A 24,840-nucleotide genomic window follows, 5' to 3' on the forward strand; every position below is an offset into this window, starting at 1 on the left:
CTAGTATTTTGACATTTATGAAATGGTAAGATGTACAACAGTTTGCAAACTTGTTGGATATGCTTTCTCTGTGATTTTGTTCACTTTGAAGTATGATTTTGGTATTCTATAAGCCTAATATCCTTTCTTTATCTTGAAAGTATTGTCCTAACCCACTTGGGTCACAGATACTGAAATGAGTATCTGTTGATCAGTCTTTCAATTATTTGGATTGACTGTAGTTGGAAAGCCAGTTCAATTTAATAAATATTTATTATTCCGCACCCATTATGTACAGAGTACTGCATTAGGGGGAGTTACAAGGATCTAACTTCAATAGTAGTACTTAGGAGAGGGATACTTTCCACCTAAGAAAATCTGTCAAGTTGGTTTTTCTTCTTCTTTTTTAAATATTGAGAAAATCAGGACCATAGTTATGATCCTAAGTCTCCCCATAGTTTGGGGCAGCCAGGTGGTACAGAGGCTGGAGAACTAGACCTGGAGTCAGGAAGTTCATACATGACCACAGCTGTGTGACTCTGGACAAGTTACTTAACTTCTGTTTGCTTCAGTTTCCTCATCTGTAAATGGGGATAATAATAGCACCTACCTCCCAAGGTTGTGAGAAATAAATAAGATAACAATGCTTAGCACAATACCCGACACATAGTAAGCACTAAACAAATGTTAGCTATTACTCTTATCAATAGTCAGAAATATTTTTTTTGTTTTCCTATTATCTGAATGTCTTATTATGTAGTTGTATAGAGTTAAGAGCATTGACTTGGGAATTTGCAGACCTGGAAATTTGTAGACTTAATTAGTTTTAAGCAGTATGCTTTTGGGGAAGTGACTTAATCCTTCTAAGCCTCAGTTTTCTCATCTAAAAAATTATAATAATATTTCCCGTACCTAACTGACTTAATAGATTTTTGACCTTGGGCCATTAAATTAATCTCGGAATAGCCTATTTCCTCATCTCTACATTAAGTTTGATGCATGCACAGTCTATCCTTAGAGAATTATTATAAGAATAAAATGGGGGTATATAAAGTAGTTTATAAATAATAAAGCATCATCTCTTAGAATATAAATTGACTGCATTGACAGTGTGGAAAAATGTAGTATTAAGTGAACTCTTTTTTTTCACAAGATATTAGTGGGATTTTTTTGTTTTTTGTTTTTTGTTTTGTAAGAAGTCTATTTTCCTTGGAATTGAATGTAGAATATGTTGTCTGGCAAGTCTTAATCAAATCTGAACCTGCCATTTCAAGTATCAATATTCCTTTAGTACATGTAGTGGCCACTTTGCTAATAATCACTTTGGTATTTTTACTTGGAGAACAGTGAGTTCTGAAACTTAGCAGATAAATGTCATGCAGCCTTCTCTCCTTAGAAATATGCCAGAGAACTAGGGCTCAGCACCTGATACTTTCCAGGAAGACTTTAAAATGAAGATAGAGAGTTTTGGAAGATTTTCTTTTTGGCATGTTCATTTTTAAAATAAGCTAGTGTATGCACAGGAAGAAAAAGATTGCCATGAATAGAATCTGTTGAAGAGGTGGTTGGTTTGTGTTCATTGTGTATCATTCTAGAGCAAAAGGATAGAAAGTTGGGAATGAATCCAGGGATCTGGGAATTCTAGAAGTCATATTCTCACTCCCACCATTACCCTTGAGGCTACTGGATAACCACACACACACACACACACACACACACACACACACACACACACAAATAAAGTGGGAAAAGAGGCAGAGGAGGATTTAATAATTCTGTTCCATCACTGACAATGAAAGGAACTAAAATATAAACATTACCTTTTGTTGTTTGGTCAGTTCAGTTGTGTCTGACTCTTTATGACCCCGTTTGAGGATTTCTTGGCAAAGATACTGGAGTGGCTTGCCATTTCCTTCTCCAGCTCATTTTACAGATGAGGAAACTGAGGCAAATAGGGTTAAGTGACTTGTCCAGAGTCACACAGCTAATGTCTGAGGCTAGATTTGAACTCAGAAAGATGAGTCTTCCTAGTTCCAGGCCCAGCACACTGTCCATTGTGCCATCTAACTCCCTGAGTGTTAGGATGGTATAACACAGGACTGTGTTAATGAACAGATTCACAGATTAATTGACACTAGAAGCAAGATGTCAAAGGAAGTTGGCATTCAAGATGATAGGAAATGATTGAGCAGAAATTGATTATAATAGGAAGACACAACAAAGACAATTGAATGAACAGCCAAAATGATAACTTTCTTGAGTGACTCAGCATGGACTACAGTGTCCTCAAAGGTTTAGTGCAGTTTTAAGCTTTTTTTTTTTTTTTTTAGGCTATTGGGGTTAAGTGACTTACCCAGGGTCACACAGCTAGTAAGTGTCAAGTGTTTGGTCTGAGGCCGGATTTGAACTCAGGTCCTCCTGACTTCAGGGCCGGTGCTCTATCCACTGCGCCACCTAGCTGCCCCCAGTTTTAACCTATTAAAGCTCAAAACTGCACTAAGCATTTTGGGACACCCTGTAATTGGGAGATCCTGTATTTGCAAAGAGAAATGCTAAAAAAAAATTGATCTTAATATTCCTCCTGTCCTAGTGGAGGGCAATTAGTTTTGGAGTATTACTCCATCACATAAATTGGGCTTTTGCTTAGGAATGCTTTGCAGGCTTTTTAATCTTTGGACACAAACTCCACCCTCCCCTCCACTTAGAGAAAATTAAATGCCCAAAGTCAACTACTGAAGAATGGCATTAGACACAGATTAGTTTCGAGATATACCCTCCTCTTCATGCAATCACAAGAGGTGGAGTGCCTTGCTATTTATCACTCCCATAGCTAGCTTGCAGTATACCAGGAGTCCTGGCTTCTGCATGTCCATTAAGTCAGTGTCTCTAGCAATTCCAATGTGGTACTTAGCTAAGATAAGTAGCTACCCCTTGAATGCTAAGTGAAACAGTTTTACTCCACTCCAATAATTAGTTGTGGGAACAAGGCCAAGTTAACCTGAGCCTTGGTTGCCTTATGTATAAAATCGGAGGGAGAAGTTATAAAACTTCTATCTACTTCATAGTAGTTGTGGAGAAAGCATCTTGTGAAGCTTAGAGCATGAATAAGTGTGTTTTGTTACTTGGATGAAAGGACCGGAATGAAGGGAAAAGGAAGAAGAGATAGAGGGGAAAGGCAGAAGTTGCTCAGAATTACTTGGTGAAACTGAGAAGTGTGAGAAGCTAAAGGAAGGAGGAAAAAACAAAAAGGAAAAAGTGTAAGAAAAAATAATTTTAGCTGTAGAAACTTAGGGGGATGGAACAAAAAAAATCATCCTTCAATGGATATACTTATTGCCAGTTTTCTGGGAGTCACTGCAGATTGAGCATGAAAATAGGTGGTGTAATTCAATCACTGAATCTTCATTTTAACCAGTAAATGTCTATGGCAGGGGTGGGAAATCTGCTGCCTCAAGGCCACATGTGGCCCTCTAGGTCCTTGGGTGCGGCCTTTTGACTGAGTCCAAGTTGTACAGAACAAATATTTTTATTAAAGGGATTTGTTCTATGAAGTTTGGATTCAGTCAAAAGGCCGCATCCAAGGAGGACTCAAGGACCTAGAGGGCCAAGTGTGGCCTCCAGGCCACAGGTTCCCCTCCCCTGGTCTATGGAGTCCTGATACTTGGTACTTGGTACATAAAATAGTAGGTGGTGTCTTGAGCTATTTCACATGGATCCTGATGTGACAGTTAAATACTACCTAATACCTACCAAGCAAGATTATTTTCTGAACTTTTGTTGTTTAGTCATTTCAGTCATGTCCAACTCTTTATAATCCCAATTTGGGGTTTTCTTGGCTAAGACACTGGAGTGGTTTGCTATTTTCTTCTTCAGCTCATTTTACAGATGAAGAAACTGAGGCAAACAGGGTTAAGTGACTTGTCCAGGATCACACAGCTTGCAAGTGTCTGGAGGCAGATTTGAACTCAGGCAGATGAGTCTTCCTGACTCCAGGCCAACATTCTATCCACTGTGCCATCTAGAGGTCCCTTTCTGAACTTCAAAAGTTCAAAATAATTTTTTGGAAGTTGCATTCTAGTAATTAGTATCTTTGTTCATCTGATAACCATGTCCTGGGCTCTTACTTGAATTTTTGTGTTTGTTTATTGAGACTAGATCTCTCTATCTTACCTGGGTTGGAAGTGCTGTGACCTTTCACGTGCCCAATCCCAGTGCTAATTGGCATAGCATTAACTTGCTCCATTTTTTGGTCCTGGGTGGGTTTGCTTCTCCTTAGACACCTTGGTGTCCTGCTCTATTTCTTAGGGAGGGATCACATTGGCATTACATTAGCACTGAACTAAGTGAAGCCACTCAATGGTTTTTAGCCTTGCTTAAGGCCAGAAATACTGAACTCAAGCAATCCACTAGGCCCAGTCTTTCCTAGCGGCAGGGATCCCAGGCATGGGCCACCATTTGAATTTTAAAGGAAACCGATTCATTATCAAAATCATAAACAATATGACAGCAGCTAAGAAAATTAAATGGAATGGCTGTGACCTATAGATACTAATTCAATGTATTTGAAAAACGTAGTAGATTAAAAAAAATTAATTCCTCCTTGGGAAAAACAGGACATCCCCAAAAGCAACAGCTGGAAATATGTAACAGCAGCCCAGTTATTGTGACAAAACTCTGATTAGACAGATTGAATTCTCAGCTATGGCTGGGCATCTTTGATATCATTCATGAATGCCTGGGCTCTCTATATCACACATGAAAAGACCACAGTACAAATAGCACTTGAGAGACAATAGGAGTCAGAAGGAATCTCTCATGGTTCTATCTCATGCATTGTTGATAGGCTGGAGGGAAACTGGGCCGTGCTGTGCTGCTTTTTGCCAGTTGTCTCTCCATGTGGAGCATCTGCTGTGTGTCATTTTCTGGTCTATAATTTTGGTGCACTGCAGTGCTTTGCATCCTCTCCACTCGTATTCTCTCTCTCCCCCCCTTTCCCTCTTTCCCTCTCTCCTCTCTCCTCTCCCTGTCTCTCCTCCTCTCCCATTGCTCTCTCTCCCACTTCCCTCTCCTTCTCTATTTCTTATCCTTCTCCCTCCTCCTATTAACCCTTGGGCTTCCAGTTTAGTTTTTTCCTTTATTAGGCATTTGGGTAACCATTGTTTTGGCTTTTGGATGCCTGGCAAAGGAAAAAGAAGGGTATGTGTGTGAGCATGTGCACAGACACTGTTTCATGTATCATAAAATAGACATTAGTTGTATGTAATAAGAAAAAGGTTGGGATCTTTCTGTAATTAGTCAATTAAAAAAAGGAATTGACTTTAAATGACACTTAAATGACTGTCTTCAGGGTTTCATTTAAGGTGGGTCAGTATTTTTAACTAACTGATAATGATTTGTGTTAGGATAATATGTTGTCAAATTGCTTACTTGGCTTTCTGAGTGTCAGGACATAAGCACATTCAAGTAGCTCTAGTTTTCCCTGGTTAAATATTTATCCGCCTAACACTTTTAGAAAGGTAACCTGAAAAAAACCTGGCTTTGCCAATGCTGCCAGTTCTTGATATGTGTGATAGAGGAGAGTAAACATGGACAAGTGAATCCACCTGTAATCCCCAGGCCTCACTGCCTGTCAGTTGCCACCTCATCTCTTTCAAAACTTGAACCAAAACTGGCAAGGAGAGAACTCTGGAAGTGCTAACATGAAATGCACTGGCAGGTAATAAATAACGAAAGAAAGAATCTTAGAATTTTGGAGCCTGGAAGAATCATGGGGCTTATTTACTCTGTTTCATTTTAACAATGTGGAAAACCGGAGTTATGGGTTGCCTCCAGTGACTCAGCTAAGTGTGGCGGATCTGGGCATTCATATGTACAACTCCCTCAGCTTTTGTGTTCTGTTCATTATACCCTGTTGCTTTCTCAAATCCTAAATAATTAAAAATGTATGTAGGTAGGTAGCACAGTGGATAGAGTGCTGGGCCTAGAGTCAGGAAGACCTGAATTGAAATCTGGCCTCAGACACTTATTAGCTGTGTGATCCTGGGCAAGTTACTTAACCTTGCTTGCCTCATCTGTAAAATGAGCTGGAGAAAGAAAGGACAAACCACTCCAGTATCTTTGCCAAGAAAACCCTAACTGGGATCATGAGGAGTTGGACATAACTAATTGACTAAACAACAACAACAATACTAACTTTAATGATTTTAAAACTGATTGTATGCTGAAATTGTTGAAATGGCTTTTACCATTTTGAGTATTTGATGTCTCTTCTACAAGGTGGCACAGAGTCTAACTACTCTGTTATACATCCATTAGGCCACTCTAACCTATGCCTTCTGTAACTTCAGGAGGCTCACCTACCACCTTTTACCTGGGAGACCATCAAATCTAAACATATTGTTTCAGTGTCAGTCTATTGGCAGAATATACCCAAAGGACCCTTAAATATTATACTCCCCCCTAACAGAAAAAAGAAAGTCAAGAAAGATGAAATATTTGGTGCTATATTACTTTTTTTTATTTTTTCAAGTTAGGAGGCATAATATATTTCTGAAGGACAGTAGCACACTCATCACAAAGCATATTCAAATATAAGTTTATATGCTAAAATTCATGCTATTCAAGTTTCAATAGCATCCTAGAAAACAATAAAGACATTTCCAACCGTGTAAATACACTGAGTGAACAGTAAACTCTACTAACTGTCTTTGGGAAAATGATACTTTCTGGTGGCAGCATCTGCCAAGACTAAGTAGTATGAATGCATGTATATTAAAGCTACCCCCTGCTGTGAAACACTATACCACTGCTCTGAGTGGTCACCCTCTCTGGGTACCACTGAATTTCTCCGCTATTTTCTGTAGTTCCATGTCCATTGCAGCCAAGTTTTCTAGTTCCTTCTCCTGTAAAAAAGTTAGAAAGAGGATTTAGACCAAGAAATATGAGATCTAAACACAAGTTTAGCCCTAGGTTTGAGATGGATGGGTTAAATAAAAGTCAGCAGGCTTGAACCTCTAATCTGGAACCAGATCATTCTGCTTGCCATCTTCTACCCTTTCTAGCATAAAACCTTAAAACTTTCCAAATGGAGGGACCTTAGAAATAAATGAGTCTATCCCCCCATTTTACAAATGGAAAAACTTCTGCTCAGAGAGTTGGTGACTTCCCTAAAGTCACACAGATACGTAGCGACAATCTTCTGATTCATTCTTCATTGCCCTTTTCATCACTCTACTTCCCTAGTCCTTGAAAAGAGCTACAAGTAAAGTGAGATAGATTTGACCTGCTGGGACTAAGGAATGGATACAAAAATATCCCTGGAGCAGAATTCTTAACCTGAGATCCATGAACTTTTAAAAATATTTCTTAATTGACTCTTTAAATATAATTGCTTTCTTTTGTAATCCTCCATATTTTACTTTATGAATTTTAATACATGATTCCGAGAAAGGGTTCATAGGCTTCATCAGACTGCCAGAGGGGTCCATGACACAAAAAAGATAAAGAAGCCCTGCCCTAGAGGTTTCTTCCAAACTTCTGGTTGCATGAAGAGGAGTATATTTCCAAAGTACTTTGTCTAATGCTATTCTTTGGGAATTGACTTTGGGCCCACAGTTTTCTCCAACTGAGGGCTGGAAGAACCTGAGGAAACTTAGGGAAAGTCAGATATAGTGCTCCAAATAGTTATAAAATAGTAACCATGGCTAATGCAAACACTAACACCCTCAGAATTTCCTTTCCCCCCCAACCCCCAGTTGGTCACATGGTAAAGATAGTAGCTATAAACTTCCAACCAGCTGTTTGGAAGATGGTTTCTATCTAAATTGAAATGTGTTAAGAAGTTTGAGGAGAGAGGAAAATGAAGAATCACACTTTGAAAAAGTGGAGAGTTCTCTGTAATAATTAAATAAAACCTGAATAAATGGTTTCCAAACCTCCATTGGCAAGATAGCTTTGTGACACCACCCTTTCCTCTACCACACACATTTCTTAATTTGCACAAATTTCCCATGACCACTGTTTCTCTAACCTGAAAACATTTTTATTCTTACTCATTCTATATCCCTATACCCTAGTAAGCACTAGTCTTTAAAAGGCCACAGTAGATGAGGCTCCCATAGAACTCCATTATAAATGGCAAGTGTCCCTAAGAGTCCATGATATCATATGCTTTGGTGTGCACTTGCAGAAATGACCTTTGACAAAGGGGAGAATATAGAGTTTGTGGTTTAGATTACTTTTCTCTTTCTTTTTTTAAATTTTATTTTTAATTCATGGAATAAAACAAGCATTTCTATAACATAGTACTAGGTTATTTTTTTTTCTAGGTCGTCTGAAATCCCATGTAATTTTAATACCCAGAGACAGCATGGAGTAGTGGATTAAGAACTATCATCACAGTCAGGAAGACATGGTTCAAGTCTTCCCTCTGACATCATAACTGTGCGAGTCTGGGGAACTCATGACCTCTCAGTGCTGCAGATAACTCCACATCATTTGTAAAGTATTTGCCAATCTACGTTAGTATTGTTCCTTCTATTTGAAGCAATGAAAATGCATGTCTGGATCCACTCCCACTCCTACCCCTCAAATCTGACAAGCTGCATGGATTGCATGCTGTCAATCTTATTTAGGGACATTGTAACTTTTGTTCATTCTATGTGAATCAATAAGGAAAAGGCACATTGCTTAGGCAGGAAGCAATAGCTTTGATAAAAAATTATCTTCACAAATTAGAAATTCTACATTACTGTATCGGTTTCCTTTGTCTTTCATAAGAACTGTTAGCCAGTTAGCAACAGTTCACCTGCCTGCTTTCATAATCTGTGTCTCCTTTAGGGCTGGAGGCACTAATGAACTGTAAAATGAACAAGAATCAAGCAGTAGGAGAGAGGTAGTACGGAAATAAGGGCCTTGTTTATGTAGCTGTTCCCTCTTCCTTCCCTCCCGACACCCCAAACATACACTTAGGTAATCAAGCTTAGGAGGAGACTGTACTCTATTAGGAGAGGCGAGTTCCCTCTGTAATTTTTCTTCACTTTAACTTTCCTCATTTGCTACTATCAAGTATTCTTGGACTCATCTGTCATTTAACATTGACTAACTTTTTCAAATAAAATTCAAAGGCCGTACCTCCTCTTCTGTCAGAGGCCTCTGAGCGAGGCCGCCATCCTCATTCCTGACCATCTGGTGTTTTCTCATGTCTTCATCAGAGTTATAGAATTCTGGAAATTCATCAGACTTCTTCCTGTAATTGAGAAGCTGGGCAAGTTCATCAACTCTGTCATACTGCCTTTTCAGATCATATTTGGGGATGCTGACGAGATTTCTCTTCTCATTATGCTCCTGATTCATGTCTTCATAATAATCATTGTAGTCAGGGAAGAAAGTCTTTTCATTCAAGCTAGATCTGTTTTCCTCTTCATTCTTGGGAAACTGATCACTCATTCTGTCCTTTTCCTCAAAATGTCTGTTCTTCCACTGGAGGGGTTCATAATAAGGACTGTATGGAATTCCTAACCTCTTCATCTTCTCTTCTGCATGATGGGCATTAAATTCTTTTTCTTGAAACCTTGTTTCCTCTCTATTATTTTCACCATCTTCATCTTCTCTCTGCTGCCACTTTCCTGTATCACCTTCCTCACTATTTCTCTTTTCATGGTCCAAATAGCTTTGGTCTTGCTCTTTCCTTCCCCTAGGATGCCTCCTTTCATTGTCCACATTGCTTTCTTTTGCATAATGTTGTCTTTCACTGGGATACCTTTTATCATCTCTATTTCCATGAGTGGAATGAACACCTGGTTCTTGCTCTCTGTCTCCATGATGACGGCTCTTGTCCTCATCAAAGTGCCTCCCTTCCTCACTTTCTCTGTCATAGTGATGTCCCACCTCTTCAATTTGTCTGTTGTGGTGGTTTCTTTTCTCTTCTTCCTGGCTTCCCTCACTGTGATGTCTCTTATCTCTGTACTCTTCACTTGCTCTGTCACTATATCTTTCTTCCTCAAGATCATCAAAACCATGGCTCCTGTGGTAATTCTCCTTCTCTTCACGATAACTTGGTTCCTCCTGTAAATCTTCATAATTGTTTTTGTGGTGGCCTCTCTTGTCCCAGAAATGGTCCTTATCTTCATTTGATTCCTTGGATTCAAGGGTGTTTCTTCTTTCTTCAGAGTGAGCCTTCTTCTCTTCAGAGGATGGATCTAGCCTATATCTCCTGTGATGGTGTCTCGGTTTCAGCAGACGTTTGGTCACTTCAGAGACAGAAGCCTCTTCACTTTCATCTGATTCTACACTTCCATGTTGATTTTTAGGCTCCCAGCCACGTTTTTCACTGCTATTACTCTCACTGTCCTCTTCACTCTCTTCGCTGCTTCTTTCCTGGCTATGTGTCTTCTCAGGATGCTCTACAGAGTATCTGTTATGTTTGAGTGCAAACTGTTCATTGATTTTAGCTGTGGCTTTGTTTCTTTTGTCAAGAAAGGTATTTTGAACCTCCCCTGACTCTTCAAAGAGAGGTTTCTCTTGACTTCCTTCTTCACTGTGATCACTTTTTTTATATTTCTCAGTTTCCCCTTCTACCCTTTCCTTTTCTTTCTCATTGCTATTTTCGGGCTGATGCTTTCTTGCCTCTTTAAGGCCTTGGTCTTCATGAAGATGAAAGCTTGGTTGATACTTTCTTCTTTCTTCTTTATCCTCTTCCTCCTGCTGGAGCTTTGCTGTATTGTCTTCCATTTGCCTTTTAGACTCTTCCTCTGCTGGGTTTTCCTCCTCCAAACTCATAGGTACATGAGTTTCCTCATTAGTTGGGTCTCTTAACAATCTTACTGCAAATTTGGACTTTTCACTTTCATTTTCTGTTTCATCTTTATCCTGTTGCCCACCTAAAATAAAAATTTCAAAGAATACAGTATAACTCATAATCTGTTTCAAACTATTCAATAATTACTAATTTGACTTCCATATATCCTGAGGCTGCTGAGGTATAGACTGAAGTAGATGGCCTCTGAGGACCTTTCTTTTTTTCCTTTACTTTTTTATATTTATTTATTTATTTTTAATTTATGGACAAAAACAAGCATTTCTGAAACATAATATAATAAAAAAAGATGATTGCACATGAAACTGTAAATCTGTTATGTACAACTTGCTATTCCTTTTAAATATATAATAAAGTTGTCATGTAAATTTCTTTTTTTCCCCTCATTCCATTTTATTAGCAGAAAGAGTATAGATTATATAAAAATTCAAATATAGAATTAGAATCACCTTAGAAGTAGAAGGGATCAGCCCCTTTTTTAAAGCATCCTAAATCTCAGCAAAGTCAAATATATTAATACTCATATCTCTATCTATCATGAGTCTCAGGATTATTCTTTATTGTATTCATCCTGATCCTAGGAATAGAAAGATTATTAAGTAAGATGGAGATATGATCACAGATCAACTAAATTTAATCAAGGTAAACAGGTAATTTGTATAATTCAAGTGCCCAAATAAAGCTTCTTCTCTACCCCCACATGATCTATTTTGGTAATCTATAATCATCAAATTAATTAGGGCAATGAACTAATCTCTTCTTATGCACTGTGTAGATAGCACCTAAGAGTTAAGAAAGGCTAGGACATAATAACTGAGGAAGAGATGGAAACCCTCTGACAAAAAGGGGCATTGTTTAAAAATGTCCAGTAAAGGTCACTTGCTACCTTGTAAAATAGTTCATTCAATTTTCAGAGAGCTCTAGTTGTTAGAAAGCCCCTTTTTAAAAACTGAGCTGAAATTTGTGCCATTAAAACTTTCACTCATAGGGCCTCACTTATATCTGATGGACCTAACAATAAGTCAAATCCCTCTTTCACATGCCAGTCCTTCAAATATTTGAAGACAGCTACTACACCCCTTTTCCTCTAGGTCTTTTCTAAGCTAAACAGCACTAGTTTTTTCAGATGTTCTTCATGTGACAATTTCAAGAGTCCTCATCATCCTGGTCTTCTTCTGGACATGTTCCAGTTTATCAATATCCCTTTTATATGTGATGCTCAGAATTTAGCACAACACTCTAGATAAATATGTGACAAGCCCAGAGATAAATGGTACTATTACCTCCCTTATTCTGGATACTGTACATAAACATGTTAACTTTTTTTGGCAAACAGCACAATATTGGTTCAAAGTAGGCTTATCATCAATTAAAAATCCTAAAAATATTCCTAAATAAAATTCCTGTATATATTGCTATTAAACCATATTTCTCCCCAGGCTACCCTTGTCAATTTATTTGTTGAACCCAAGTACAGGGCTTAAAAGTTAGCCCTATTAAATGCCATCTTATTAGAATTGGTTCATTAAATCACCCTGTCCTTTTTGGAAAAAAAAAGCTCTGTCCTTCAACATATAAGCTGCTCCTTTCAGGTTTTGTGGCCTGAAATTGGATACATCTGCCACATATCCTTTTCCAAATTGCTGATGGTAAGGTCAAGGATAGCAAGCCTCCTAGGCTGATACTGATCTATTAATCAACATTCTTTGGCTACTATTATTGAATGAGTTATGAATCTAGCTATCTGTCCTATCATGCAACCTCCATTTTTCCATCTTGTCCCCAAGGATCACAATATTTCCTCAACTATACATACACTCTTCTGTAGCATTGCATAGTAATCTGACTAAAAAAGAAAATACATTTAATCTGTTATAATTTTCTCTTAGTTGACTCCTAATGGTTATTGTTTCCCTTTCTATGGCAATATGTAATATTATTTACATTCTGAGCCACCATGCAAACATCTTAGCAAGAGTGAACTGCAAAAATATCCTTTCACACATCCCGTTGATCTCAGAAGCTGCTCAGGTAGTATGTGTTCCCATTCCTTAGCACATACACTGGCATAATAATGACCGTTAGCTTATATATTTTACAAAGCAATGGAAATTTTTTCATTCTAGTTATTCTTCTTTGCTGTAGATTACATTCAGCTGCAACTGTGATGTGTTGCATTATCAGTTTTGGTTTTGTTGGCTTGGAAGTTCAACATCATCATAAGGAATGGGAGGGTCCGGCTAGCTAAGCAGAAAAAAATTAAGGTAGGAAAAACAATCATTCTCAAGATACAGGCAAATTTCAGAGTCTGAAAGGTGAGAGAATCAATAAAAGCAGCATTTATTAGTAGGGTTGAATGGTGATCCTAGGATAGAGGGCTTGTTTCATACTAAGTATGGGTGTGAATAGTCTTTGATCATGGCCAGAGGGAGGTTAAGGGCACAACTCTGCTTTCAAGTGAAACTTCCCTCTGAATGATGCAAGAACAGTTTCTATGATTAACTTAAATGCAAAAGATGTTTTGTTTTGAATTTTTATCCAGTTAAAAAGGTTCTTGTTTGAAGCAATAATGTCCAAATTGTAATACTCCCTGCTAAATTTAGCTGTAAGCCATAGCAGATGATAATAAATGAAGGCTGCAATTACAGCTCACAGGCTTAAGAATCCTCCTCTGGGGAATGAAATACTGAACCACAAAATTAAGTTGTGACAAGTTCCACAATTTACCCTAATTTCAAAGTCACTAGAATAACCAAAAATGCCATGCAATTTATAAGCATTATGGTATAGTGGAAATAGGACTGGAAATGGAGTCAGGAGATTTTTGTTTGCGTCCCAGCTCCAGTACTTACTAGCTATTTGTTCTTGGGAAAGTCACTTAACATTTGTAAGCCTCAGTTTATTCATCTGTAAAATGAGAATAATAATACTTGCCTTACCCATTTCCCAGGCTTGTTTTGATCAAAGTGTTTTATGAACCTTAAAACAGTATGTATATGTGAGTTATTATGTTGCATCAATTGGAGCATTACAGATATCGGTCAAAAGCTAGTCTTTGATATAGAAGGGATCTTTGCTGTAGAATGATTGGGAGATTGGGCTAGATGATGTCTAAAATCCTTTCCAATTCTAAGACTCTATAGTTTTGAAAATTCTAAATTTCTATGATTCTTACTTTCTTGCAGTTTTTGTTTTTATTCAAGGACTACATACTAGTTTCAAGATGAGTTAATGGAGAGGTGAAACAAGGAAAGGTAAAGAGGAAGATTGAGGGGAAGAAGACTAAGAAAAAACAAGTGGTGAATCCAAGGGAAATTCAAAAGCAGTTCACTCAGAAACAGGGATTAGCAATTTCTTTAGTATTCTGGGTCAAGGAAGCCCATCGATACACTTAAAACAAAGAAGAAAGAAAGGAAGAGGAAAAAGAAAGCATAGAAAAGGAAGGTATTGGCATATAGGGACCTCAAGTCTAAGTTACATCATTTAATTATTATTACCTTTCTCTAGGGCTCTCTTACTGACCATGAGAGCCCAGGCACTTTTGGTCACTGACCAATAAAGGGCCTAGGTTCTGGAAAGCGGAGACCTTACTGCGGACTCATGGGCAGTAATACTTAGGGTGAATGAATGGCATTTATACTGACAAATGAATGGCATGGAAGGGAGAAATGTGTTTATGTGTCTAGACTCTAGAAGAAGACCATCCCATTGTTCTGTGTATACAGATATACATAGAGATCCACCCTTTCATCTATTTCTTCTAGAGAAGGGAAGAAGGAGAAAAAGAAGATACAAAAAAAGAAAAGGAGGTATATGGAGTGGAGAGTCTTGTCATGCACACTAGTGGGAGAGAACCTCTAGGCTACATTGGGTGTTTGGATAACACTGAGTTATTCTTTCAATAGACATTTAATGAGTATGATATGCTGAAGGAAAGGAAAAATAAAAGGCTTCATTCCACTATTTCTAACTCAAGATTTTTTTTTTAATAGTGAAGAAGGGTGAAAAAAAAAGAATGAATCCTCTCGATTTGTTTTTATCTGGCTTGATTTTTGTACATAGTTGAAAAAGGACATATGATTTTGGAAAACACCTTAGTTATATCTCCTCTAAGTAGATCCTGCACTGTTTGTATTTGTTCAGATCATAATTAAAAGTAAAGACATCATCAATGTTCCAGGCACCTCAGATATGAGAAACTAACCCTGTAAATATGCCCAATAAACATCCTGCTTCAAGCTGGAGTTGTAATCCACATATACCTTTTCTATTTTAACAAGGTCCACACTGAAAGAGACTTTTAAATGATCAGCACCACATGTAGGTCAAGTGCTTTTTTGTGTCAATATTAAAGTCACTAACATATGACAATGGCAAGTCAAGAGGAATATATTTAGAAGAATGCTTCATTTCTCAATCTTTTGTCCTGTCTTCCCTTATATTCTCTATTCCTCACCCCATTTCCAATTCCATTATTTAAAATATTGTTCTTAAAGAATGTGTGTTGTTAGTTGAATATTGATTAAGATCAATATCAACTGGGAAGTAGGTTTCTATTAATATGTCATAAAGGTCTGACCTTAGCTATATCCAATTTGATATATCTCCACCATATCTGGGGACTAAAGAAAAAAAAGAGGTTGAAGGGTTAAATTTCATTTGGCTGACACATTATTTTTTCAAGTTTCTAGATAGTGAGTTCACAATCTGGACTGATCAGACTTGATAAGCCTACTACATTGTCTCAAATCCAGTTCTCTCTATTTTTGGATGACCGGAGAGAAGAGATGATCACGTTATACTGCAGGCTGGTTATAGCATAGTGAATATGAATATATATGCATACATATCTATACATATATACATATATACATATGTAGCATGTTGAATAAAAATATGCCAGCACCTAACCTCAATGAAGAATGAATGTAGCTGAATGCCAAGTCAGAGAAATCAGAATCAACTCCTTTTCAGGGATCTTCAATATTCCTCTTTTTCACTTGCTTCTTACCATCTGCCTACAAACAAGCTCATCTTCCTTATCCAACAACAAAAACAAAAGAGTTCTTTGACCTTTCTAACCAAGTCAAAGATGTCTCTCTATACCTTCACTGCCCAACTTCTTGAAAAAACTTTCACCTTCTCCTTACCTCCCTCTCCTTAGTCCCTTGCAATCTAACTTTCATATCATGCTACTAAAGCTACTCTCTTAGAGATATCAATAACCTTCTAATCATGAAATCCAGTGAGCTTTTAAAAATTCTCATTTTCTTTGATCTTTCTGCAGCATTTGACTTATCAAGTGTTTCTGGGTATTCTGGCTATCCTGTCTGGCCTCAGAAACATCTCTCTCTCTCTCTCCTTCCATAGTTTTTCATCTTCTTCCTAACACCTATAGTGGATGTTCCCAAAGGTTGTCTTTGGCCCTTTCCTCTTCTCTTCATATTCTCTACTTTGGCAATAATATTCATTTGACTTTAACAACTCCAAGTCTATCTCTCTAGCTCTGCTCTTTTCTCCCAGTCTTCAAATTCATATCTTTAATTGCATACAAGATATTTCCACCTAGATGTCCCATTGTTAATTCAGATTCAGCGTGTCCTGAGTTTGAACCTCACCTATTTATAACCTCTTTCTTCTAACCTTCCTTTATTTTTCTATCTACAGCATCACTATCCACCTAGTGTTGGTGTTATTTTTTTTAATCTTTCTTCTCCCTTACTTCTATCTAGTCAGCTACCAGGTCCTGTCAATTTAACCCCGACAAAATTTCCCTCACATCTGTTCCCTTCTCCCTGTTACCACTATTACCATCTTACTAGAAGCCCATATTACCACCGGCTTGAATCACTGCAATAATCTTTTGACAAACCTTCCAAACTCTCTTCTCTCCCCATGTCAATCAATTATTCATAATTCTATCAGATTAATTCTACTTTTGAATAGATTTGGTCATACCGACACTCAAAAATTTTCAGGCACTCCCTATCATATACCAAGTAAAATTCAAATTCCTTTGCCTGGCATTCAAGGCCCTCCACAAGCTGATGCCACCTTACCTAGAGCTGTACCTCTACTGTCTTCTACTATTACCTCTACTATTTTCTCTCTCTTTTTTAAAATTTATTTATTTTTAGTTTTCATCATTCGCTTCCATAAGATTTGGGGTTTTAAATTTTCTCCCCCTCCTACTTCTTCCCCCTCCCCCAGAGAGCATACAATCTGATGTGTGCTCTACATATTTATTCATGTTAAACATATCTTCCCATTAGTCATGATATAAAGAACAGTTAGAACTAATGAGAGGAACCGCGAGAATGAAGCAATAAAACAAAACAACAAAGGAAAAGGAGAGCAGATAGTACGCTTCCATCTGCATTCAGACTCCACATTTCTTTCTCTAGGTATGGACAGCAATTTCCACAGTGAATCTTTTGAAGTGGTCTTAGATTCTTGCATCACTGTGAAGAGCCAAGTCTATCAAAGTCAGTCATCCCATAATATTATGGGATTTTTTTTATATTATAGAGAGAGTTATAAATCATGTTACTGTGTGCAATGTTCTCCTGGTTCTGCTCATTTCACTCTGCATCGGTTCATGTAAGTCTTTCCAGGTTTTTTTGAAGTTTGCCTGCTCATCATTTCTTATTGCACAATATTATTCCATTACATTCATATACCACAACTTGTTCAGCCATTCCCCAATGAATTCTGCACGTACAACTAAATTGGATTACTCACGGTCACTTTAAATACTCCCTGTACTTTTCTACTTTTGGAGCTTTATTACATTGTTCCCAGTACACAAAATTCCTTTCTTCACTGCCTCCACCTATTCTAACTCTTCTTTAAAATTCAACTCAAATGCCATCTCTTCAATGAAGCCTTTCTTGATTTCCCTCTACTCTTAGTTAGTAATCAACAATGACCTAACTCACATGGGCTTCACATAACACTTTGTTTACACCTCTGTAAACTACTTGCTGTACAGTGTTTCATGTTACAGATATTTGTGTATGTGTCATAATCCCTTATTAGACTTTAAGCTCTGTGTCTTTAAGATTTTGCTTCTCCCTCAGTGTCTAGCAAAGTTTTCCAAACATAGTAGGTACTTAGTAAATTGCTATATAAAATGCTACAGCTAGAAGTCATCTAAGAGATCATCAACATGGTGGGAAAAGCACTAGATCAAGAATCAGAGGGTTTGGCTCAAATCTTCTGACACTGCCTGTATGACCTTGGGAAGGTCACCTAACCTTCCTGCCCTTATTTTCCTCATCTGTCAAATGAGTGACAGAACTGGGACTAGAATCCAGGTCTTCTGCTGCCCAGCCTAGCCATCTTTCTCCCACACTACTCTGCCAGAAGTAGGGTTGTGCTGGAGCCATCCTGCACTGTCTTGCAAGAGCCAATGGTTAAATTTTCAGTGTGAAAGCATTTATGCCTTAGAAGTCATCAAATGCCATAAACCAGGGTTTGATTTATTATTTAGTTGTTTGTCTAGACTTAGAAAGTGATGGAGAAAATGTTAATAAAACATATTAAACTTTTGAAGCTTGTCATGTGTGCATTTTTCTCCCTGAGAGCCAGATGTTAAATATTTCCCAACATGCCTGGTCAGAAGCAATGTGGCTGCCAAATTAAAATGAAACTGAACCCCAGTCTAAAAAAGGAGGCTGCTGTGTACCACCAAGTCTCTCAGCTCAAGTCAGGGAGCACAAGACTACACTTACCTTTCTTCAGGATTTTCCTGCACTCCAGACTTATGGGAGGAGCATTTGGTCTTGATAAAGCATTGGAAAGGACTTCTACTATGCAGTGGGTCACCTGGAGAAAGAGACAATTTCATTAGCAGAATCAGTCTAGGGCATCGCCTAAAAAAGGCATCCAGAGGAGCAAGTCAATGTGACATGTACCTATGAAGAACACATAGAATTACAGATAGTACACCTAGGAAAAAACCTAGTGACTCTTATAGCATTAATGCAGATTTATAATCAGGATTTATTTCTAAAGCGATGTCCTCTAAAATGGTAATACAATTTTGCCTCATGGTAGGACAAAGATGAAACACCACTATACCTAAGACCACATAATGAAATTTTGATACTGATAAGAAAATAAATAAGCATATGAATCTAAAAGAGAAATACATATGGATGTTGATATTTAAAATAATTGGCAAATATTTATTAAGTGCCTATTATGTATAATACAATTATACTAGGCACTATGGGAAATAAGAAGTGCAAGTCACTGCCTTTAAGGACAATAGAGATGATAGAGATAATTATATATATACACTGATAAGTTATGCAGATTTAGGGCCAACTGGACAAGAAGCTTTATTGGGAATACTTTCATAAAATCTAGTGGTTATAGTAAAAAGATAATTGGATAAAAGGCAATTAAATAGAACATCTCTCTTCTGAGACACTGAATCATAGGAATATAGACTTTCAAGTTGGGAGAGACATTAGAGACTATCTAATACACTACACTCATTTTAAAGTTGATGAAACTGGGTTTCAAGTAAAGTTAAGTGACTTGCTCAGGATTATATGACAGAATCAAGACTAGAACTCAGGTCTTCTAAGTCAGGTCTACTTCTATTATGCTAAGATGCTTCCACCAATTCAAAATAGCAAATGTCAAATACCATATTAAAGGCATAAATAATAAGCATAATTAGAATTCAGAGGAAAAAGAAATACTTAGGTCCAGAGTTGCGGGCAGGTAAGACTTCCTGGGAAAAATAGAACTTGATCTGAGTCTTGAATGAGTAGCACTTTCATAGGTGAAAGGAATAGGGGAATAAAAGTCAGTCATCCCATAACGTGGCTGTTACTGTGTACAATGTTCTGGTTCTGCTTATTTCACTCTACATCAGTTTATGTAAGTCTTGCCAAGTTTTTTGAAGTCTGCCTGCTCATCATTTCTTATAGCACAATAGTATTCTATTACATTTACATACTACAACTTGTTCAACCATTCTCCAATTGATGGGCATCCCCTCAATTTCCAATTCTTTGCCACCGCAAAAAGAGCTGCTATAAATATTTTTGTACATGTGAGTCCTTTTCCCATTTGTATTATCTCTTTGGGATACAGCCCTAAAAGTGCTATTTCTGGGTCAAAGGGTATGCACAATTTTATAGCCCCTTGGGCATACTTCCAAATTGCTCTCCAAAATAGTTGGATCATTTCACAACTCCACCAACAATGTATTAGTGTTCCAATTTTCCTACATCTTCTCCAACATTTATCATTGTCCTGTTTTGTCATGTTAGCCAATCTGATAGGTGTGATGTGGTACCTCAGAGTCTTTTTGATTTGTATTTCTCTAATCAATAATAATTTAGAACATTTTTTCATATGACTATAGATAGCTTTAGTTTCTTCCTCTGAGAACTGCCTGTTTGTATCCTCTGGCCATTTATCAATTGGGCAATGACTTGTATTCTTATAAATTTGACTCAGTTCTCTATAGAGAAATCTTGACTCTTCACAGCAACATAAGAATCTAAGACAACTACAAAAAATTCATGATGGAAATTGCTATCCACACCTAGAGAAAGAAATATGGAGTCTGAATGCAGATGGAAGCATACTATTTGCTCTCCTTTTCCTTTGTTGTTTTGTTTTATTGCTTCATTCTTTTGGTTCCTCCTATTAGTTCTAAATGTTCTTTACATCATGACTGATGGGAAAATATGTTTAACATGAATGTATATGTCGAGCCTATATCAGATTGTATACTGTCTTGGGGGGGAGAAAGTTTAAAATTCAAAATCTTATGGAAGTGAATGTTGAAAACTAAATATAAATAAATTAATTTTTTTTTAAAAGGAACAAGGGAATAAAGAAATGTTTTTCCGAGCTTCTCAAGGTGAGTATCATTTACTTCTTTTGTGTTTCTCATAGTCCATAGCACAATACCAAGCACAAATTAGGTTCTCAAAAGTAGGTGTTGCTTGGGGGAAGAGTGGTATGTATGTAGAAGTGATGGAGGTGCAAAAAAAGAAAAGTGTCAAAGAACAGGAAAATAGAAGACTGCAGAAGAAAACTGCACACAGGAGACACAGACAAGCAGGGAAGTACTGGTGCTACCTTGTTAAATATATACTTTAAAAAAAATAATGTGCATTTAATAGAGATTCGTGGTTTTACATACAATCCTTTTCTTTTTCTCCTTCTATTCTTCTTTGTATATATAGATGTTCATGTTTGTTGATACTTAAGGTCACAATTAAAAAAAATTTGGGGAAAAGAAGTGGGTGTGGCCTTTGCTAGATTTGAAAGTATTTACTTCAAAGTATACCAGAAGGAAATTATTGTGCAACATTGGGACCTCCTTTGTTGTCCAATATTGGGCCACTGCCCCATCTAGGATTGTGCTGGGGGAGCACAAGAGAAGGCATCTATATCCTCAAGTGCTAGAACTTTGATTCTGATTCTGAAAAAGCCAAGACCTCCAGTTGACAAAGTTAGTTTCAAACCTTGGGGCTCTAGTGTAAGGGGATCTACAATGCCTTTCTTGATCCCCACTGGCTGCTTGTTCCATATCTCTCCAACTACTTGATTTTTATTCTGTTAATAGTTGTATATTCACCATATTTCCTTCTCTGTTAGAATGTGTTTCCTTGAGAGCAGAGAATTCATTTTTTGTTTTTGTTCTCTAATACCTAGCAGAGTACACAGTAGGCACTTAATGGCTGCTTGTTGATTGATTGATCCAAGGGATCAGGCTTTTGTAGCAACTGTGAAACCTGACTTTTTTTTAACCATAGGAAATTTCACAGCTGAAACCAGCGAGTGGTTTTGTTATCACATTGATGCTGGGGTTGGAGGAAGGAAAGAGATAAAATACCACTTTTTAAGAAAAAAAAAACGTTGGGGAAACAAAACTAGGCTTAGGAGGTGGATGCTTTGAGGAGGTGGAGGGGAAGAGGGAGAATTCTAGAATTGTGCTTTTAACTATAATTTCAACTCACCATTTCTTCTGTGTGGTCTCCTTTATCCACTGGCATGGAACTGACAGCTTTAGAAGAGGGTAGAGAAAGAGTTGAAAGTTTTATGAATTGATTTAAAAAAAAAACACAACAAAACTAAAATATATGAACCAAAATTCACAACTCTCCTATCTCTCTATGAGACAATTACCATAACTCACACTTCTACATCACTTTAAAGATTGCTAGGTGTTTTCTCACCTACAACCTTGTGTGGCAGGCAATTGTCCCCATTTATAGGTGACAAAACTGAGGCTCGGGGAAGTCAAATGATTTGCCCATGGTCACAAAGCTAAGTGTTGAAGTTATGACTCAAATCCAAGGCTCATGACTATAAATTCTGTTGTCTTTCCACTCCACATTCTTTCAAGACAGAAGCAGAGAACTGAAGCTGTTCCTAGTATAAACCAAATGCTCATGAATGTTTTAGATTTCAGGCTGGATTCTGTGCTATGCTTTTCTTTTTCTTTTTTACATTCTCTCTCTCTCTTTCTCTCTTTCCTCTTCCTTTCCCCCCCCACCCTCCACCTCAGCCCTTCAGTTGGGAGAGTTACTGGTGCTCAAGTCTACAGAAGAGCAAGCAGAAACAAAGCCAAGCAAGTTTTGAAAATGACACTCATTTGTAGTGAAAACTGTCCCTGTGTGATATTGTCCACTGGAGGCTTCTGCTGTGACTGTGAAACATACAACTTGACTTATCCCAGAATAAATACTAATATGCTAGGGGGAGGAAATTTTCTGGCTTTAAAAGTATGCACATTTATCAAATATTAAATGAAAAAGTATCTCTTTTTGCCATCTCTATTTGTTGCACTCCAGGCAACTACTTACTTGGCCTGCTCCTAGTCTCAGCTCTGCTTTGTAGCACCCATTGTTATTACAGGTGCCAAAGTCTAGTTGAGCAGGTAGGTGGAGTTTGGGGAGGGGGAGTAAAAGGGAGGTGGCTCTAGTAACTGATGGTAAAGAAAAAAAGAAAAAGAAAAAAAAAAGCATGAGGCTTATATAGTAAAATTAACCTATAATATTTCTTTCCCTTCTCCTCACTCCTACCACAAGACAAAGGTTTGGGTCTCCCCCCTCCCCCCCCACCACTTAAAAAAGTTTCTTAGGCTGTTCTTTCATGATTTCATTGTTCTTTGATATTCATTTTAACCTTATGGGAATGGGAGAGAGAGAATGAAGGAAGAGAGACATAGTAGGAGATGCCTCAGATACTGTACCCATTGGTTGGCAGAACTGAATGGGCACTCACTTCTAGAGGACCCTGAGGGCTGAGCTGTCTTGATGTGTGGGGAAAAGCTCATTGAGCCCACTATGTCTAGTTGACATGATCATGCTTCACATTCTAATCAGCCTTCTACAGAGGCCATTTTGTCATTTTCCCTGATGGCACTGTGAATACCACCCCAACTCCCAATACTTTCTGTCTCCTGTTCTGGGCACCATATCTAGATCAATACTACCATTGCTTCTGGAAAGGGTATGTCTGTCAGCTGCCCTATTAGACAATTCACAATTCCTATCATTCTACAAACTCAAACTCCCTTCCTGACCACCACTTCTCTACATATGTTTTCCCTCCCTTATTAAAATGCAAGTTACTTGAGGACAGGGATCAATTTATTTTTCAAATTTTATTTTTAATTTATGAAATAACACAAGCATTTTCTTAACATAGAATAAAAAAAAGATGATTGCACATGAAACTTCAGCTCTATTATGCACAACTTGCTATTCCTTTTATATACATACATACATACATACATACATATATGCATATACATATATGTATAATTAAATTACCATGTAACATTTTTTCCTCCTCCCCTCACAGACCATCCCCCTCACCCTAGAGATAGCTGCCATTAGATACAAATATGTAAAATCATTCTATATATACTTCTATTTATCAGTTCTTCCTCTATTTTTGCATTTGCAGTTTAATACATAGAGAAGTTCCTGGCACATAGTAAGTACTTAATAAGTGCATTTTAATTCATTGACCTGAAAAGAACAATCCCCCCCCCCCCATTTTAGTTACAGAAGCTAAGACCCAGGGAAGGTAAATGATGGAAAATGTTATTTTTCAGTGGCTGAGCCAGAAGCAGAACACGTTTTAAGAGCTCTAATCCCCTCCTCTGTTTAGCTCACTGTTCTATCCATTACATCAGACTGAAAATCGTCTTGCTCCCATTTTGATTCCTTAGGAGTCAGTAAGAACTGCCCAAGAGAAGAAAAAGAAACTCTCAGCAGAGGAGAGAGTGAAGTGTGGAGAAGTAAATTACCTGCAATCTCCAAAGAATGCAGGTAGTAAATTATGACCTACTAAATGATTGCATGAGCTTTATGATTTACAGACTTCAAGGAGGAGTTGAGTTGCTCAGAAATTTATTTTTCGGGCGGGGGGGGCAATTGGTAATTAGTTTCTTAATTATTTGCAAGTCTGCTCTACTACAGTCAAGTCAGCTCCTATAATGTTGGGTAGCTTCTTTGAGAAATTTATATTGCAGATAATAAGAGTCAACAATTCCATTTTATGTAGTTGTCAAGATGCAGAAGTATTAATGTTATTAACCTGAATCTGACTCAGGCAATCTTATATCTAGATTGCAGTGCTCTGCACATGTTGATACATAGATGGAGTTGGCGGAACTGTTTTCTTGCTTTCCTGGGTTTGTGGATGATTCATTCTGGAATCATTTGTTTGAAAGACTGCCAGGAATTTGGGGAAAAAACATTTTCATGTGAATAAAATAGTTTCGCATTTCCTGGAGTACCACACTTATATAAAAATACACATGCTGATTTATATCATACTTATTTGTGAAATGTCATTTTCTCCACTTAGATTATATACTCTTTGAGAACATGATTTGCTCTGCTACTTACTGCCTATGTGACCTTGGGCAAATTAACTTCTCAGGACCTCAGTTTCCTCATCTGTAAAATAAGGGAGTTGAACTAGATGACTTCTAAGGTCCCTTTAAGCTCTAAATCTATGATTCTACAACTGGATTTTATTTCATATTTGTA

At 37.5% G+C, this 24,840-nt stretch overlaps 1 protein-coding gene across 2 annotated transcripts in view; it reads right to left on the minus strand.

Moving 5' to 3' along the window:
- Positions 1-6,162: 6,162 nt before the first annotated feature.
- The window catches only part of CHGB (chromogranin B), a 146,835-nt gene continuing 128,157 nt past the window's right edge, over positions 6,163-24,840 (minus strand). For both annotated transcript variants that reach the window (XM_027840335.1, XM_027840336.1), the window contains exons 3-6: positions 21,790-21,836; positions 18,529-18,622; positions 9,112-10,859; positions 6,163-6,881 (exon numbers count right to left, since the gene is read on the minus strand). In XM_027840335.1, the coding sequence (XP_027696136.1) occupies positions 6,798-6,881; positions 9,112-10,859; positions 18,529-18,622; positions 21,790-21,836 (1,973 nt within the window). In that variant the 3' untranslated portion in view covers positions 6,163-6,797. The remainder of the gene's footprint in view (positions 6,882-9,111; positions 10,860-18,528; positions 18,623-21,789; positions 21,837-24,840) is intronic.

Source organism: Vombatus ursinus, unplaced genomic scaffold (assembly GCF_900497805.2).
Source record: "Vombatus ursinus unplaced genomic scaffold, bare-nosed wombat genome assembly UNPS02014841.1, whole genome shotgun sequence".
Classification (NCBI taxonomy): domain Eukaryota; kingdom Metazoa; phylum Chordata; class Mammalia; order Diprotodontia; family Vombatidae; genus Vombatus; species Vombatus ursinus.